This window comes from Ahaetulla prasina, chromosome 4 (assembly GCF_028640845.1).
Source record: "Ahaetulla prasina isolate Xishuangbanna chromosome 4, ASM2864084v1, whole genome shotgun sequence".
Classification (NCBI taxonomy): Eukaryota; Metazoa; Chordata; class Lepidosauria; order Squamata; family Colubridae; genus Ahaetulla; species Ahaetulla prasina.
The window spans coordinates 49682619-49699921 of NC_080542.1; the positions used below are offsets into that span (position 1 = coordinate 49682619).

General features: G+C 39.6%; 1 protein-coding gene across 1 annotated transcript in view; it reads right to left on the reverse strand.

The window, feature by feature from the left end:
- GFAP (glial fibrillary acidic protein) overlaps positions 1–16719 on the reverse strand; it is a 35968-nt gene extending 19249 nt beyond the window's left edge. The window contains exons 1-5 of the mRNA XM_058181265.1: positions 16207–16719; positions 12150–12210; positions 6869–6964; positions 1433–1594; positions 579–704 (exon numbers count right to left, since the gene is read on the reverse strand). Of these exons, the coding sequence (XP_058037248.1) occupies positions 579–704; positions 1433–1594; positions 6869–6964; positions 12150–12210; positions 16207–16709 (948 nt within the window). The 5' untranslated portion in view covers positions 16710–16719. The remainder of the gene's footprint in view (positions 1–578; positions 705–1432; positions 1595–6868; positions 6965–12149; positions 12211–16206) is intronic.
- Positions 16720–17303: the final 584 nt, after the last annotated feature.

The following is a 17303-nucleotide window of genomic DNA, read 5'->3' on the forward strand; positions in this document are numbered from 1 at the left end:
GTAATCAACTCCCAGAATTTCCCAACTAACATGACCACTGTTGAGAATTCTGGGAATTAAAATCCACACATCTTAAAAGTTGCAAAGGTGTAGAAACATTGGTCTAAAAGGAATAGAGTGAGAAAGACAAACACAATTTCACATATTTAGAATTTTGTCTAATGAAGACACATACTTCTTTGGTATTTTTGTACTAATAAAAATATTAAACTGCAGAAATTCTTGGAATACAAAGAAAGTAAAAGCTACATTATGTTTATTGAGAAAGAAGGAATCAATAGCAGTTGGTTGCTCTCAGCACAACTGATGGAAGGGCTTTTGAGGTTCCATATCACCCTCTAATGCAGTTATGTAGATTGGCCACTGATGGAGCAGTTTGTATGTGTGGGGGAGACAAATATATGATTTCAGTTAATGGAGAACTGCTCTGTTTTATCTCATAATCTGAAGTAACTGAGGAGAAATTTATTAATTACCCTCACTCTGCTATTCCATAAACTATGAGTTGGGACCAGCCAACTTCCTGCTAGCCAGATGTTTTCAACTTGTTGGCTTTTTTCAGAATCAGCTCCACCTACCGATCCTTTAAGAGACTCCAGATCACAAGTGAGGGCCTGCAGTTGCCGGCGGTATTCGTTAGCTTCCTGCTTGGCCAGACGCAGTGCCTCAATGTTTCGTGCTGCGGCATCACTCAAATCTGCAAACTATCAGATACAATCAGTTGTTTTCAAAAGTTGCAACCAAAAATTTAAACAATGTTATCTAAGTTTTCCAATCCTTCATCACCTCAGTTCCCAAAGATGACCATTTAACTATGCCTGGATCTGTGCCATTAAGAGAGTCTTTAGCTTCCCTATCAATGGAAACACCAAATCTGAATTCAAATGGGCAGAGGAGAGGAAAATCAGAGGTTGGCAATTTTCATAGAGCAGGTAATGCGAAACAGTTAATTTCCTGCTCTTTGTTGACTGGGTTTCAAATTGTTTTTTTTCTAAATCAACTTTTTAAATAATGATAATGAAGGCAATGACAACAACAGATACAGTTGGAGGAGAACAAAAGAATCTTTGATTTTAGCCACATATCCCTGTCCTTATTCTTACAATCAAAGTAAATATGATTCATCTTCCCCTCAAAGGAGTTTCACTCTTATAGCAAAGAAGTGAAAGATAACCTGCCTAGAGCCTGCTAAATAGGCAGCAGTCTTTTTTTTTTTTTGTAAATAACATTGATAGCCTGAATTTTTGACACTGAAGAGAAACTTGTTGCTGCCCATCCTACTCAAGTCAATGTCCTACATCTTGATTAGCCCTGTCACCTTTTTTATTATGAGAAATGCTGCTCAGAAGATATTGGAGCAGAAGCTCTTAGTTATGCTACATTCCCTAGCTTATAGTTCTTCTTATTCCTGTCCATTATATTGTGGCTATACCTTTGACTTGTACCATTCTTCAGTCTCTTGCATATTGCTTGTGGCCATGGATTCATATTGGATGCGGATCTCACGCAGGGCAGATGTCAAATCAGGCTTGGTCATGTCCATCTCAATGTGAACCTGTTGCTGCTGCAAATATTCCCGCAGCTCCCGCAGTTCCTGAGAGAGACGGAAAAGTTTTTAAACCAATAAAATCGACTTGGGGCAGGGCTGGGTTTCCCTGAAGTGGAATGAAGCAACCCTAGAGAATGTAAACACATATACATTGACACAAATGGTATGGAAAGGATAACATGGTTTTTGCATGTGCTTTTTATTTGGTATACAGGAATGGCTGAATTATTAAAAGCACCTGCTTTCATTTGTAACAAACTTTCTATACACTCAGAAAACAGAACCGTTCCAGCAATGGCACGTGGTTTTCTGGAACCCTTTCTCTCTCCTCCCCCAAATATCAAGTGTTTCAGTTCAGAACAGTTTTACTTTATCATTTTACAATTTCTTGCATGAAACTGGTCTCTCAAAATGAATGGTGACCCCTGATTATTCCTCCCAAAGCAGTGAAAATGTGGGCAGATCTATGACCTTTGGGATTCATCCTTGACTATTGAGATTCCCTATTGCTAGCTTTTAACACAAGGCTGTCTTTTTCCTTTCTAACTAACCATCCAGTCAATTTTATTTCACACTATAACAATCCAAAAAAGAGACAAGTCCTCTTAAAGGACTGAATTCAAGAATTCACAGCCTATGAGGTTTTTCAAAGAGCAATCTTTAAAAGGTTTCCACAACGAAATGTTGGGCTGAATTTGCAGGGGAATTGTTCCATTTATGTCTGCAATGTCAGCATTAGTTTCCCCCAATACATCTACTGTTCAATTTTATTCATGTTTGCTCATTTTAAAAAAATATTTATATTCCACACTTCTCTAGATATTCAAGGTATTGTACATGGTGCACATTATGGTCTTCCTACATGGATTTTCCCAACAGTTCCATTGAGGTAGGCTGATAATGTCTAAAGTTTCTTGGTCATCCACCTCACTACATTATAAAAGTATGAGATACATACTTCATAAATACAGAGGAACAATCAATTGCTAAAAAATTCATATGCTCATGTGACAAATAACACCGTGTTTGTGTGTTTGTTTGTGTGCATATGTTTGGTACTAATGTTTGTCAGCAAAGTAGATCAGAACTCTCCTTCCTGTGAAGGAAAGGGTAACACTTTACCCGACTCTAATCCTCCTGATGATACCAAAACGGAGCATTTCTTACCTCCTTGCTTCCACTCTCCCCTTTTTCAAGTTGCTCATTCTTTAAACAGAGCAGTATAAGATTTCATTAAAATTTGTATCAGCAAAAGTAATCAAAATCTATTTAGTAAAGACTTACTATCTCTATAGGTATTAATTTAATTGGGATTATAGAATGCATATTGATTTAATAGTGCTTTTGAAAATTTTGCTTTTTTTGACTAATAATTTTAATTGTGGTTGAACTCCGGAGTGTTGGTAGTATTATAACTGTTGTTATTGTTAGTTTTAACGCTTTCTAAATAATTTCACAATCCCTATAAATCAAGGCTTGGCTTGATTTTGCCTGCTTGTATAAGCTCCTCAGGAAGCTTTCTCCTAATGGAAACATCATTGCTTGAAGAAACCATCATAAAAGAAATTAGAAGAAAAAAATAGTTTTTTGGAGGGAAATAACTCTAGGAGGAATGATTGACATACCTGTATATTCCATAAGTGAGGCTATATCTCTAGCTTTGGACTAGAAATAGAGATGAATCTCTTAATACTCTCCATCATATTGCAGAGTCACAGAGTGCAGTGATTCCTATTCTGAGAGACCAAATGAATTTTTTTTCACCTCAGAAACTTCATAAACACTTGTGGCTTAAAGGCTACCAATAAGCAAGCAGAGAAACATGAACTGGCAGTTGCTTGGAAGGCTATGTTTGGCCAAGGGTTAAACAAAGTAGGGTGGGTTTTTTTTTAAAATGAGTAATGTTTCTCTTGAGTGGATTTTAACTCCTGGTGACTATATGGAGACACCCATGCAGTTACTTGGCAATGGTACATAAGGGATTGGGGTGTTTTTCAATAAGGTAAAGGTAAAGGTTCCCCTCGCACATACGTGCTAGTCGTTGCCAACTCTAGGGGGCGGTGCCAGTGGTGGGATTCAAGTAATTTAACAACCGGTTCTCTGCCCTAATTATTTCTTCCAACAACCAGTTTGCCAAACTGCTCAGAAAGTTAACAACCGGTTCTCCCAAAGTGGTGCGAACTGGCTGAATCCCACCACTGGGTGGTGCTCATCTCCGTTTCAAAGCCGAAGAGCCAGCGCTGTCCAAAGACGTCTCTGTGGTCATGTGGCCGGCATGACTCAATGCCAAAGGTGCACGGAACACTGTTACCTTCAATATCATAATATAATCTCAGGCTGGCCTTGCATCTAAAAACTAATTAGGATCAACCCCACTTAGCATTCTTAAGATCAGCCAAAGTTGCCTTTTTGAGATGTTTTTTGCAGCTCAAATATAAATAATTTAAGTACAGTTTGTGGGTAAAAGAAATATCCCCTTTTCTGATTATGGGTCTGCTGACTGGATTAAATCAGGGGCGTACAATTTGAGAATTCGCAGTTGCATGCAGTCTTCCAAAGTCTTGGTTTTTAATTTATTGCAATATTATTTTTTAAATGAAATTGAATATTATAAAATATATGAATGGAGGATAATATTTTTCTTCGAAGAATGTAATATTCTTTGGTGTCTGCACATCACATGCTGCAGAACAAGACTATATGGACTTCATCCCATTAAAAACTATGTATCTCAAAACTAAATAATCTCCTCAGGACACTTTTAGTCTAGAAATGTTGAATATAAAGGACTCTGAATAAAAGGGAGCAAGATATTTTACACAAAATCCTTTCTTATTTTATTTATTTATTTATTTATTATTTATTAATCGTATTTATATACCGCCCTATCTCCCGAAGGACTCAGGGCGGTTCACAGGCATTTAAAAACATATAAATATAAATACAGAATAAAAACAATTAAGAAACTTATTTGAAAGCCCGTTAATTAAAATATACAAATAAAACCCAATTAAAACCCATGAATTTAAAACCTAGCTCAGTCCTGCACAATTAAATAAATATGTTTTAAGCCCGCGGCGGAAGGTCCGAAGGCCCGGAAGCTGGCGGAGTCCGGGGGGAAGTTCGTTCCAAAGGGTGGGAGCCCCCACAGAGAAGGCCCTTGCCCTGGGCGTCGCCAGACGACATTGCCTTGCTGACGGCACCCTGAGGAGACCCTCTCTGTGAGAGCGCACGGTCGGTGAGAGGTATTTAGTAGCAGTAGGCGGTCCCGTAAGTAACCCGCCCAATGCCATGGAGCGCTTTAAAGGTGGTCACCAAAACCTTGAAGCGCACCCGAAGGCCACAGGTAGCCAGTGCAGTCTGCGCAGGATGGTGTTATACGGAGCCACGAGGGCTCCATCTATCACCCGCGCAGCGTTCTGGACTAACTGCAGCCTCCGGATGCCCTTCAAGGGAGCCCCATGTAGAGAGCATTGCAGTAATCCAGGCGAGACGTCACGAGTGCGTGAGTGACCGTGCATAGGGCATCCCGGTCCAGAAAGGCGCAACTGGCGTACCAGGCGAACCTGGTAAACGCTCTCCTGGAGACGGCCGTCAAATGGTCTTCTAGAGACAGCCGCTCATCCAGGAGGACGCCTGTTGCGGACCCTTTCCATCGGGGCCAATGACTCGCCACCGATGGTCAGCCGCGGATTAAGCTGACTGTACCGGGATGCCGCATCCACAACCACTCTGTCTTGGCGGGATTGAGCTTGAGCCTGTTTCTCCCCATCCAGACCCGTCGGCCTCCAGACACCGGGACAGCACTTGATAACCGTTGGGGTGGTCCGGTGTAGAAAAGTACAGCTGGGTGTCATCCGCATACAGCTGATACTTCACACGAAACCACTGATGATCTCACCCAGCGGCTTCATGTAGATGTTAAACAGGAGGCGAGAGAATCGACCCCGCGGCACCCACAAGTGAGGCGCCTCGGAGTCGACCTCTGCCCCCTGTCAACACCGACTGCGACGGTCGGAGAGATAGGAGGAGAACCACCGATAAACGGTGCCTCCCACTCCCAATCCCTCCAACCGGCGCAGCAGGATACCATGGTCGATGGTATCGAAAGCCGCTGAGAGGTCTAATAGGACCAGGGCAGAGGAGCAACCCCTATCCCTGGCCCTCCAGAGATCATCCACCAACGCGACCAAAGCCGTCTCCGTGCTGTAACCGGGCCGGAAACCGGACTGGAACGGGTCTAGATAGACAGTTTCATCCAGGTGCAAGGGAAACTGATATGCCACCATACTCTCTACAACCTTCGCCGCAAAGCGAAGGTTGGAGACCGGACGATAGTTACCTAAAACAGCCGGGTCCAGGGAAGGCTTCTTAAGGAGGGGCCTCACCACCGCCTCTTTCAAGGCGGCCGGGAAGACACCCTCCACCAAAGAAGCGGTCGTAATCGCCTGGAGCCAGCCTCGTGTGACCTCCCGAGTGGCCAGCACCAGCCAGGAGGGGCACGGGTCCAGTAAACATGTGGTGGCATTTCTAAGATTTTTGTGAATAAACTGAAGGTGATGAAATGCTCATAACCAGAAGAATAAGAAGACTGTTCATTTGGATTGTTCATTCTTCTTCCTAAATGCACAAATTCAGATAGCTTTGTAAAAATAGCACAATATAATCAATTTTTAGTTTTGAGGAAGGTTGAAACTAACAATTAGGGAGCCATCGGGAACTATGAAGACTATCTATTGGAAGATAAACTATGAATGTTATTGATTTCTGTAATGTAACATTCTAATGACCCCATTCTAAAAGAAGTTAACTACTGCATTCTGGAATTCTTTTTGACTAAAAATTGGAGTGGGAGGTAACAAAAGAATAAAAAGAATTTAAAAACGATTTGCACAAAGTAAAATAATCAATATTATGACAAGCAGGCTAGCTTTCCAAACAACATAATTAAGCATCACTATATTTTTTATGGCAATATTTCCCAATCTCTTCCCATCCACATTACAGGTTCCACAATTTCCACCCAACATGGGTGTGCTGGCTGGACATGCACATCTTCAGGATAGTAGGTTATGGGAAGCTGCTATCCAATTTTCCTGTAATTGAAAACTGATCTGGTTCACACTTCATAATCAGGGTTCCAACATGCTAAGACAAAACCAAACAATTATGGCATTGTGCAATGTCTAAACCCAGCCTAATTGTAGATGTTAAAGAAAAACGAACATTGTCTAACAAGGCAAAGAACCTGAGTATTCAATTTCCCTTCCATACTCAGTTAAAAACAACACACAGAATGGCAATAGTGGACTATTGTACCTCATCATGGATTTTCTTTAGGAATATAATCTCCTCCTGCAATGAATCAATTTTGCGTTCCAGATCAATCCGGGCTAAAGCAGCATCATCAACATCCTGTGGGGACAGAGAAACTGGGATATGAGAGGGAAAATCATCCCCATTCAATTTCTTTTAGCACCACAATACAGGTAGTCCATTCAGTCACTGACTCATTTAGCCAACCTTTGCAGTTATGACTATTACTTCCCGTTATAACAATTACTTGCAGTTATATGATGAAACAGTAACTTTGTGACCAGTCTTTGCATTTGCGATTGTTGCAGGTCTGTATAGCAAGGGAAAACTCAAGTAAGATTGTAAAGAGGGTTGTGATTTTACTAGTGACCACTTTGCTTAACAACCAAGTTGTTGGTCCCAATAGCTAAATGATGATTAACTGTACAGATAGCTCTGTAAATTATAAGCACAATTGGGGCCAAGATCTGTTGCTAAGCAAGGCATTAAGTGAGTCATGCCCAATTTTACAACCTTTTTTTCATGTTTGTTAAGTGAATCATTACAGTTTTTTAGTGAACCATGTGGTCATTAAGTGACTCCAATGTCCTCCATTGACTGTTTTTGGAAGCTGGCTGGGAAAGATTCAAATGACAATCCCATGATCCCAGATCACTGATACCATATAGATAGATGCTAGTTGCCAAGTGATTGAATTTTCATCATATGACCATGGGGATGTTGCAACGGCATTATGAGTCATTTGGACATTGTAACTTTAAATAATCACTAAATAAATAGTTGTAACTTGAGGACAACTTATATATGCCAATTAGTGTAGCATTATTTAAAATAGCAGGATACAAACAGTATAGGAACAGTTAAAACAAGCATTGAGAAACAATGTTTGAATGCAATTCTACTCACCCCATATGTATTTCCTGAATAATTTTATTAATAAGAGTTTTTTTGAATCCTTTTATTGATAAAATGATACCTTATTAAACTACAGAAGTATAGACAGCACAAAAGGTAGTTTGGGGATTGATCCCCTATTGAGGAATGACACTTTTCGTACTCAGTTCAGAGAAGATACATTTATGATGTGAATGTGAAATATGCCGTTATTTCTCTTGGGAAATCTGATGTGTGCAACAAAGCTCTCTCCAGAAAAGCACTTTGTTCCATCTGATCTCTTGTGGGGGAGAGGGAAGGGGGGGCAAGATTGCTACTGCGCATGGTCCATTCATAAAAATTCTGTTTTATGTATACAATATTTTTTCCTTGATTGCAAATCTAACCTAGTAATAAAATATGTTCTCCAATCTCGCACTATTCACTGATTCTCAGTGGGAACTGGAACTGGTTAATTAAGGATAATTAGGAAATAGAATAGCAAGTGAATAAGAAGAAATTCATTGAGTACTTAAAAAGAAAGGAATAAAATAGTATGTTATACATTTGTTTACAAGCAAAATTCTGCACAAAACTGGTTTGCAAAAAAAGGAAGATAATATAGAACTGCAATACTACCATTTAGGTCAGAGGCTGTATTCACTATGGCCTTATTTGAGAATGACTTGAATATACATAACTGTTAAGGTCTCCAAATTATAATCTTAAATGTAACAGAAGAAAAAGACTGGGACAGGTTACCAGTGTTATTACGTAGTTATTACATATGTTCATTTTATTTCTTAGACTTGACACCACGCCTGGCCATAAATATTTCAGATACCCATCCCCATATTTTGAACCTGCTTTCAGTAATGGCACAGGAAAATAAGTTGGTTTACTAACATGAAACTTACATGAATTGCATGAAACCTCTTACAGTATTGCCAAAATACCTGCTATTCCAAAATTAGACTGGTTCTATCTGCCTTTCCAACTTCATGAATTTTTGTTCATTGTTTCCACAGCATTGAAAGCTGGAGACATAATACTTTTGTTTGGCCTGAGAATTGCTGGATATTTTGGAAACTATGGTAATCTTTCATTGGTGCAACCTAAAATTGTATTTGTCTTTTTTGCTTTTACATCTCAGTACTACTTCATATTCAGTTTACAGATGCATTTTATTCTAAAATCTTTTTCACATGTGTGCATATTAATGTGCATGTATCAGTTTATTTGATTTTATTTCCTAAATGAAAATTTTGCAATTCTTTTGATTAAATTTTATTCATTTCAGCCAATTTTTCTAACTTAAAGCAATGATTTTGAATTTTATTTCTAGGGATTGCTATCTCACATAATTGTGGATCATCTGCAAATCTTATAAGTGATTTTTCCACCTTCATCTAAGACTTTAAAGATGCTATTGAATAGTATAGAACCCCCAAGAGAGAGCCAGTTTGGTATACAGTAATACTTGAGTCACTAGACTAGAAACTGGGAGACTGTGAATTCTAGGGCCACCAGGGTGATCTTGGGCAAGTCATTTTCTCTCAACCTAGGAAGGGGCCTATGGCAAACCACTTCCAAAATCTTGCCAAGAAATCTGCAGACTTGTCCAGATGGACACTAGGAGAATATTTGACTTGAAGGGACCAAAAAGAGAAACAGAGAACCAATAAACTAATTTGTTCTTTGCTTTTGTCAAATCCATGCTGATTTCTGGTAATTAGATTAATTTTCAAGTTTCTTTCAAAATGATCAAGAATCTTCTCAAGTAGTGCCAGATTGATAGGTCTGTAGTTTGTTACAGTATCCTTTCCCCCCTTTTTGAGACAGTGATATCATTTGCTGTCTCCAGATGCTTGACATTTCGCTGATTCTTAACAATTTCTCAAAGATTAAAAAATATTCAGCCAGACTATCAATAAGGTATTTCTTGAGTAGCTAGGTATAGTTCATCTGGCTCTGGAGATTTAAACTCATTCAAAGTAAATAAGTATTCCTTGATTATATTTTTATCAATTTCAGGTTTTGGTCCTGTTCCTTCAACTTGCTCTTCTCAACTTCCTGATCGAATACATTCTTATTTTTGTTGGAGAAGATTAAAATTAAATAGGGATTGAATAGCTCTGTCTTTTGGGTTTTTTCTTACCATTTGGTCTTCTTCCTTGAGCAATTGATAATATAATGCTTTCCTTCTCCTTTTTATTTTGTACATGTTTAAAGAAGTCCTTTTTGTTATTTTTTAGTATACTTCGCTAACTAAAGCAGTTTTTGCTTTCATAATACCAATCTTAGGCTACTTATTTCTATTATTCTTTTGTGATGTGACTCTTTTTCTGTTATTTGTGAGCATCTTTTTTTTTTTTTACAGATTTTCAGTAAAGTTTTTATTTGGTTGCATTAGCTTTTTCTGCTGTCCTCATTTTTCTTTCTTAACTGGAATTGTTTGAAAATGTGCTTTTACTATCTCCTTCTTTAGGAATTAGGCAACTGATATACCGGTGTTTTTCTTACAGAGTGGGGAGGCAGGTATGTTACAAATTCTCTTCCTTAAAGTGGTCCATCTAGTGCAGGGGTGTCAAACTTGGTTTCATTGAGGCCCACATCAGGGTTGTGTTTGATCTTGGGGGCCAGGGTGACCTTGGCCAGGGTGGGCATGACCAGCTTGACATCACTCATGTTGGGGGCACCTGTGGTGGCCCGAATGTTCTGCCAGCGAAAATGGGCTCCAGAGTTCTGTTTCTGGCTGCAGTGGCCTCCTGCAACCCTCTGCCAGTGAAAACAGAGCTCACAAGGGCCGCATGTAATCCTCCCAAGCTTCATTTCCAGCTGCAATGGCCTTCTGCAACCCTCTGCTAACGAAAATGGAGCTCATGAGGGCCATGTGCAGTCCTCCCAAGCTCCGTTTCTGGCTGTGACAGTCTCCTGCAACCCTCTGCCAGTGAAAGTAGAGCTTACAAGGGCAGTGTGCGGTCCTCCTGAGCTCCATTTCCGGCTGTGATGGCCTCCTGCAACCCTCTGCCAGTGAAAACAGAGCTCAGGAGAGCCGCACGCGGCCCTCCCAAGCTCCTTTTTTGGTGGCAGAGGCACCATGGGCCGGTCCTTCACTGTTTCCATGGCTGCCCCACAAGCCAGATCTAAGCACCCCTTGGGCCAGATCTGGCCCACGGGCCTTGAGTTTGACACCCCTGATCTAGTGGGACCAAGAAGGATCTTCTTTGTGATCACTCCTTCCCTGTGGAACTTCATCCCCTTGGAGAAAAAATTGATCCCCACCTTGATACTCTTTTTAAAAGCCCTGAAAGTATGGTATTGCCAGTGGGCTTGGGGACTCCAAGGCAATATGGAGCCCATCAAATTGTTTATTTGATTGTTGACACAGAGGTTGAGGATGAGTGTTTATTGGATTTAGATTTGGAGTTTCACTTCGGTAAGCCACTTGGAGTTACCGAGTGACTTGGGTGCTATACAAATTTTATAAGTGAATAAATAAATATCTCATTTTCTTTTTCTCATTAGCTTCTGCTATGGGTTTCTGCTTATAATTCTTCTAAATTTATTATATTCTGATTTTTGAACTTATAAAATTTTGAATTTTTGAATGATAAAAGTTCTAAATATGCATATGCATTTCAATCTCATCTGAGAATATTATTCAGGAAGCTAAAAAGACCATCTTCATAATATTAAAGAGGCTAAAAAGGCCTTCTTTATGACTCCATATGACATGATATTAATATTAATCATATGTAATTTTAACTATCTAAACATAATTATTAGAATATGCATGTGATTTCAATTAATTTCTAATTTTTATCTTGGATCCATCCATTACTTTTTGAAGCACACCTCTTGGGATGCAGTTCAAGTGTTGCTTCTTGTTCAGAAAAAGTGACATACTCCTGATTGATATTATTTATTAAAAAGAGTGAATAAAATATATGATGTCCAAAATAAACATCAGCTATCTGAATAGGCCAGAGGACAGTGAATGCTTGATACTGAACCCCTGAATATTCTTTCTTCCTTCATTTAAAGTTTATAAAAATTCCTAGTTTCATCAGAAAACAATGAACATACTCAAAAGGCTGCTTCAACTAACATACAAGTAGCCTAATTTCAGCCTTTTAATAATTCTCATGATGGCTACATTATAGTGAACACAACCATATAATTGAAGCCTCACCCTTTGTACATGAATTGCAATGCACACAAAAAACAGCAGGATTTTGATCACTTGGTTATGAGCACCATCTTGACTTTTTTGATTCCCTACCAGCAAATACTCTTGAAGTGAAATACAGCAAAAGAACCACCATCTCAAATCAGGCAACAATTCTGAGGACTTCTTATATTTCCTTTCCATTGTTCCAAGACAAGACTTGTCATTTTGCCACCTTACCTGTCGGTAGGAAGACAAATTGCTTTCGGCTTCAAGGCGCAGATTAATCTCATCCTGTAATCTTAAATGAGAGTGAGAGAGAGAAGGGTGGAAAAGTAAGGTAGGTTTATTGAATGATCAGTACTCTTCCACCAGAGGCTATACTCAAGGACAAACATCAAGTTCAACGCCTCCACTCAAACCTTTGCAAATTCCCTGCAGTTCATACACACTCTTCCTCAAAACTTCTGCATGCAGTAAAAGTTTCAAATTATAATAATTATAATAACTTATTTTTATTAGGAATACACTGAAAGCCCAACAGGAGTTGCAGGAAGGGAAATCAACTTTTACCTTTCCATCAGCCATTGTGAGGAAGGAAACCTGGAGAGCTTTTTGTGTGCTTTATGTGGGTGTCTGATCTGGGAATCTGACAAATACAGTGAGATATGATTAACAGTTTTCCACCTTTCATTCTTTTAATGTCAGGACTTTTAACTGATTTTAACACTTGGTTATGAGGGGAGGCACTTCTGGAATATGCAATTACCAGAGGAGAAAATAATGTGAAATGTTTTTATTTTTATATTTTTTCAGAGTCTCTTTTCTTGTTATCTATTATCTACTAGATAATTTTAACTGGTCAGCAGGACAACCCACATGTACAGTTCTTCAGAGCAGGTGTGAACAGCTACAATATGGAGGAGCAATATGCTATAGCAGAGGTGGGTTTCAGCAGATTTTGACCAGTTCTGGAGAACTGGTAACAGAAATTTTGAGTAGTTCAGAGAACCAGTAGTAAAAATTCTGACTGGCCCCGCCCCCGTCTATTCTCTGCTTCCCAAGTCCCAGCTAATTGGGAAGAAATGGGGATTTTGCAGTAACCTTCCCCTGGAGTGGGGTGGGAATGGAGATTTTACAGAATCCTTTCCCTGCCACGCCCACCAAGCCACGCCCACAGAACTGGTAGTAAAAAATTTTGAAACCCACCACTGTTATAGGATCATACAGAGAGCCAGTTTGGTCTGGTGGTTAAAACATTAGGTTAGAAACCAGGAGACTGTGATTTAAGTCTGGCCTTAGCCTTGAAAATCACCTGGTGGATCTTGGGCCAGTCACTTTCTCTCAGCCCAACCTGCCAGGATTGTTGTGCAGAAAACAGGAGGAGGAAGATGTGATGGATATCTTTGCTGCCTTGAATTTTTTGTAAAAATAATAAAGGCAGGATACAAATAAATAAATATTTCTTATTCTAGGCAAGACTTCAGCTTAAGTCCAAAAATCACCTGTAAACAGTGTCTGTCTAGATTTAACTCTCGAAAAAGCAATGTGTCACATCAGCCTACAGAATGAAAAAGTCAAAGGAAAGGGGAAGCAGGGAATGAAAGAAAACAGTCTTGCAAAAACAGGAAGGGAACCGATTTACCTATCATAATAGAGAATGTGAAGCATGCCAATTTTTTTTTTTTAAAAGATCCCCCATATTTGAGGGACAGTTCTAAGACTGCTCTTAGGCTGCTATAGCTCTCCTCCTGCTGGTCTGCATCCAGATGGGACTTTTTGTGATGTTGCTGTGTAGGTGGGATGGTTAACCAGTAGCCCTCCTCTATCCCAAACTGCTGAGAACTGGCAATGTAGTTTACTGCCATTTGGAGGCACAAACTATATACAAATTGTAATGTAAACCATAAAATAAGGAAGCTTCACCCCCAAATTCTAGGAATATATTTTCCTTGCTCCCTTTTATACTGTTCACAGTCCCATCCATTTCAAATCATAGTCTCCCTCACCATAGGCCTCCCCATTCTGAGAATGGTAAGTCCAGCCCAGCATCTAAAGACCGCCATATTCTACAACCAAGGATTTCCTTTGAAAAGGCAGGCCAAAGTCATTTTGCTATTTGGCCCAGAGGACATGGTTTAGACCCTCTCCTGTTCCACATGCAATGTATAGAAGTTAAATCTCCATTCAGTCCTGGAGATGCTTGGGCAAGCTTTCCTTCATAGTTGATTAAAGATTATGCAGCAAAGTAGCTGAGGTTATTTATGAATGATAGAAAACCATTGTTATCTCAGCAGCTGCCAACTGAGGAAAATGCTTCCTTCTGTCTAATAATGGGGCCAGAACTCTCTTGATTTTGAAAATTATATGGTTTGCTCTTACTATAACACCTATAATGTTCTTGTTTTAAAAATAATTTGAGTTTCAAGGCAGAACAGTAGCTCTACTGAATTGGGGAACAACAGAACTGAGTATTGCCCTACAGTGCTTCTGAAAGTTCACAATGTTGTAATTTCAATTGGGACCAAAGGAAGAAATTTGTTAAATATTTGGAATAAATACAAATTACCTAAATGAAATGAGTTACATTTAAATTAAAGCAAATTTAATTTCTATATTGGCTCTGCTGGCTTGAACATGCTATAGTATGGTGCAATGTTATTTGTTTGTTTGTTTAATTTCTATGGCCAATGGCTATGGTCAGTGACTGGGCAAAACCAACAAAACCGGTAAAGAACATTAAAAACATCCAATTCATGATAGACAAGAGCAAGATATTTGTCCCATTAGCAATATAGCTAGAAAACGGGACCCTTGCCACATTCAGCAACTCAGGTTTGGGAATAGGCTTTTAGGGCCTTATGAAAGGCTAACAAGGTTGGGACCACTCTGATCTCAGAAGGGGAGGATGTTTCATAAAGGAGGGACTATTGCAGAAAAGGCTCGCTTTCTGATCCCCACCAGCCAATATGCACAAATGATGTATAAAAGTATGTCCAGGTTGTCCCAAAACTGCTTTTTCTGGAGGCAACTGGACTTTTTTTTTTTTGAAGACATTTCACTTCTCATCTAAGAAACTTCTTCAGCTCTGACAGGATAGTAGGGTATGGAAGGATTTGTATTCCTTGCAGAAAGCTGATAATTTGCATCTTTTTAGAGAGTCCTTGAAGCACTTGAGGGTTTATCTGTGTCCTCAGGGTCACCTGAGTTGACCCTATATGTTTAGCTATACAATTTGGGATGAACATCCTTTGAATGGTGTGGGAGTAGGATTGGATTTCCAGAGGAAAAATTGCAGACTACAGGAACCAGGAGCACTATTCAGGTGACCCCAAGGACACAGATAAACCTCCAAGTGCTTCAAGGACCCTCTAAAAGGATGAAAATTACCAGCTGTCTGCAAGTAATACAAATCCTTCCATTCCCCAGTATCCTGTCAGAGCTGAAGAAGCTTCTTGGATGAGAAATGAAATGTCTTCAATGAAAAAAGAAGAAAGCCCAAAAAACCACCTTTCGGATAAATTATGTATATATGCAGTATATATTTACTTGGGTTTCCTATCTACTTGAAATATCCCAGGAATAAAGGAACAATTATAATTCAGAAATAAGAAATGCAGATAATTAGAAGCTATCTCTGAAATGAATTGTCTACCTCCAAGTTTTTTTATCTTCAGGAAAGTCTTTACATTAATTCACGCTCAGTTTATAAATTATGCTGACCAGAAATTCAGATTTCACTATCAGATTGTATTACTGGGGAAAAAGTATCTCCCAAACCTTTGCTGCTGCCTGGTGCTTCAGGAGAAGATTAGAATGATTTGGAAGCTTTCACTAAGATAAGTCTACTATTATTAATTGTCTTGCTGAAGAAACAATAGATTTCTGAAGAATCACATTTTGTGAAATTCCTCAAGTATTTTTCCTCAATGTGGAATTTTTAGGATGTGCTGAAATTGCACTTCTCAACATTCTAGGTAACTGGAATTTTAGGAGTTGCTGCCTTAATATCTGAAGGGTTTTATTTTGGAGAAAGCTGCTCTAGCCAATTCCATAGCCAAGCAGAATGTGGCAAGGTGATGCAAATATGTCCCTAAAATTATTTAACTAATCTGATTGATTGAAAAATTGGTTTCAAATACAGAAGATACAGATCTTGACTAAATCATCTCTAATGATCATTTTGGAAATACTAGTTTTAGACCATTTTAAAGCTTAGCATCACCCAGCTTCCACCTATACTTCTGTGTTTCAATGCTCTGCCCCCGCCTCATGAAAACTGGAAAGTCTTTCTTACTTTTGCCGGAGATTGTTGAGATCCTCCAGCAAGTTGTCTCTCTCAATCTCCAGCCGGGCTTTAGAGTTGGAGAGTTGGTCTACTTCATGACGTAGCTCCCTCATCTCTTCCTGGTAAATGTCAGCCAACTTATTGGGCTCTTTGTCTCGAAGTTGATTGAGCTCAGCAACAAGAACTTTGTTCTGTTGCTCCAGGAAGCGAACTTTTTCAATGTAGCTGGCAAAACGGTCATTCAGCTCCATCATTTCTACCTTCTCATTGCTGCGGGTCTCTTTGAATTCACTGTTGAGAGCGTCCGCCAAAGAAAAATCCACCTTGTCAGAGGAGAACTTTGGGCCAGAATGGAAACTTAGCCTGGCTGTCTTCAGCTTAGTGACAGAGAACTGGGTAGCGGGAGATGGAGGAAAGTATCTGCGGCCCGGCGAGAACCTCAAGGCATGGTGGACAGAGGTGCTTTGCGAGCCGAAGCGCCTTCCGTAGGATGAGAGTCTATGTCCTTCCATGGTCAAAATGTTTTTGCAGGCTCTGCAAACTCAGGGTTTTCTGTATGAGTGCTGCACAGGGTTTTATGCAGAAGGATTAACCATCCCTGCCCCATCATACGTCTGTGAAGGGCTGGAAGAGGGGGAGGAATGGGTTGCCTGCCAGCCCCAACATATTTCATATTTACCATGCCAAGTGCCCTGTGCCCTGGCAAAGAGAGAAAAGAAAGACATTAGGCAAGAGCTTTGAGCATTCCTGATCAAAAAGAGAGAAAAAGCACTTGGATGACTTTGTCTGCCTATGATGACCACCATCTCCTTACGTGTTAAGGCAATATTTAGCTATCAAAAGTTAGATCCTCTTGCACCTCCCCCCTCCCCACATTGGAATCATTAACCACCTTAGTTACCTTGCTCTAATAGAGGGAGGGAGTGGGAAAGAGTTTCAGATTGAGAAGTATAACAAAGTATAGCATTTTTGGAATGTGAATAGCACTATCTATCTCATTTTCAGCAATCTACTGCATTTTCTTTAAGTATCCAAATGCCAGGAGTTTGATACATCTCATAAACAGATAGCTGAAAAACTAAATAAATCAAATTTAATTTTAATTT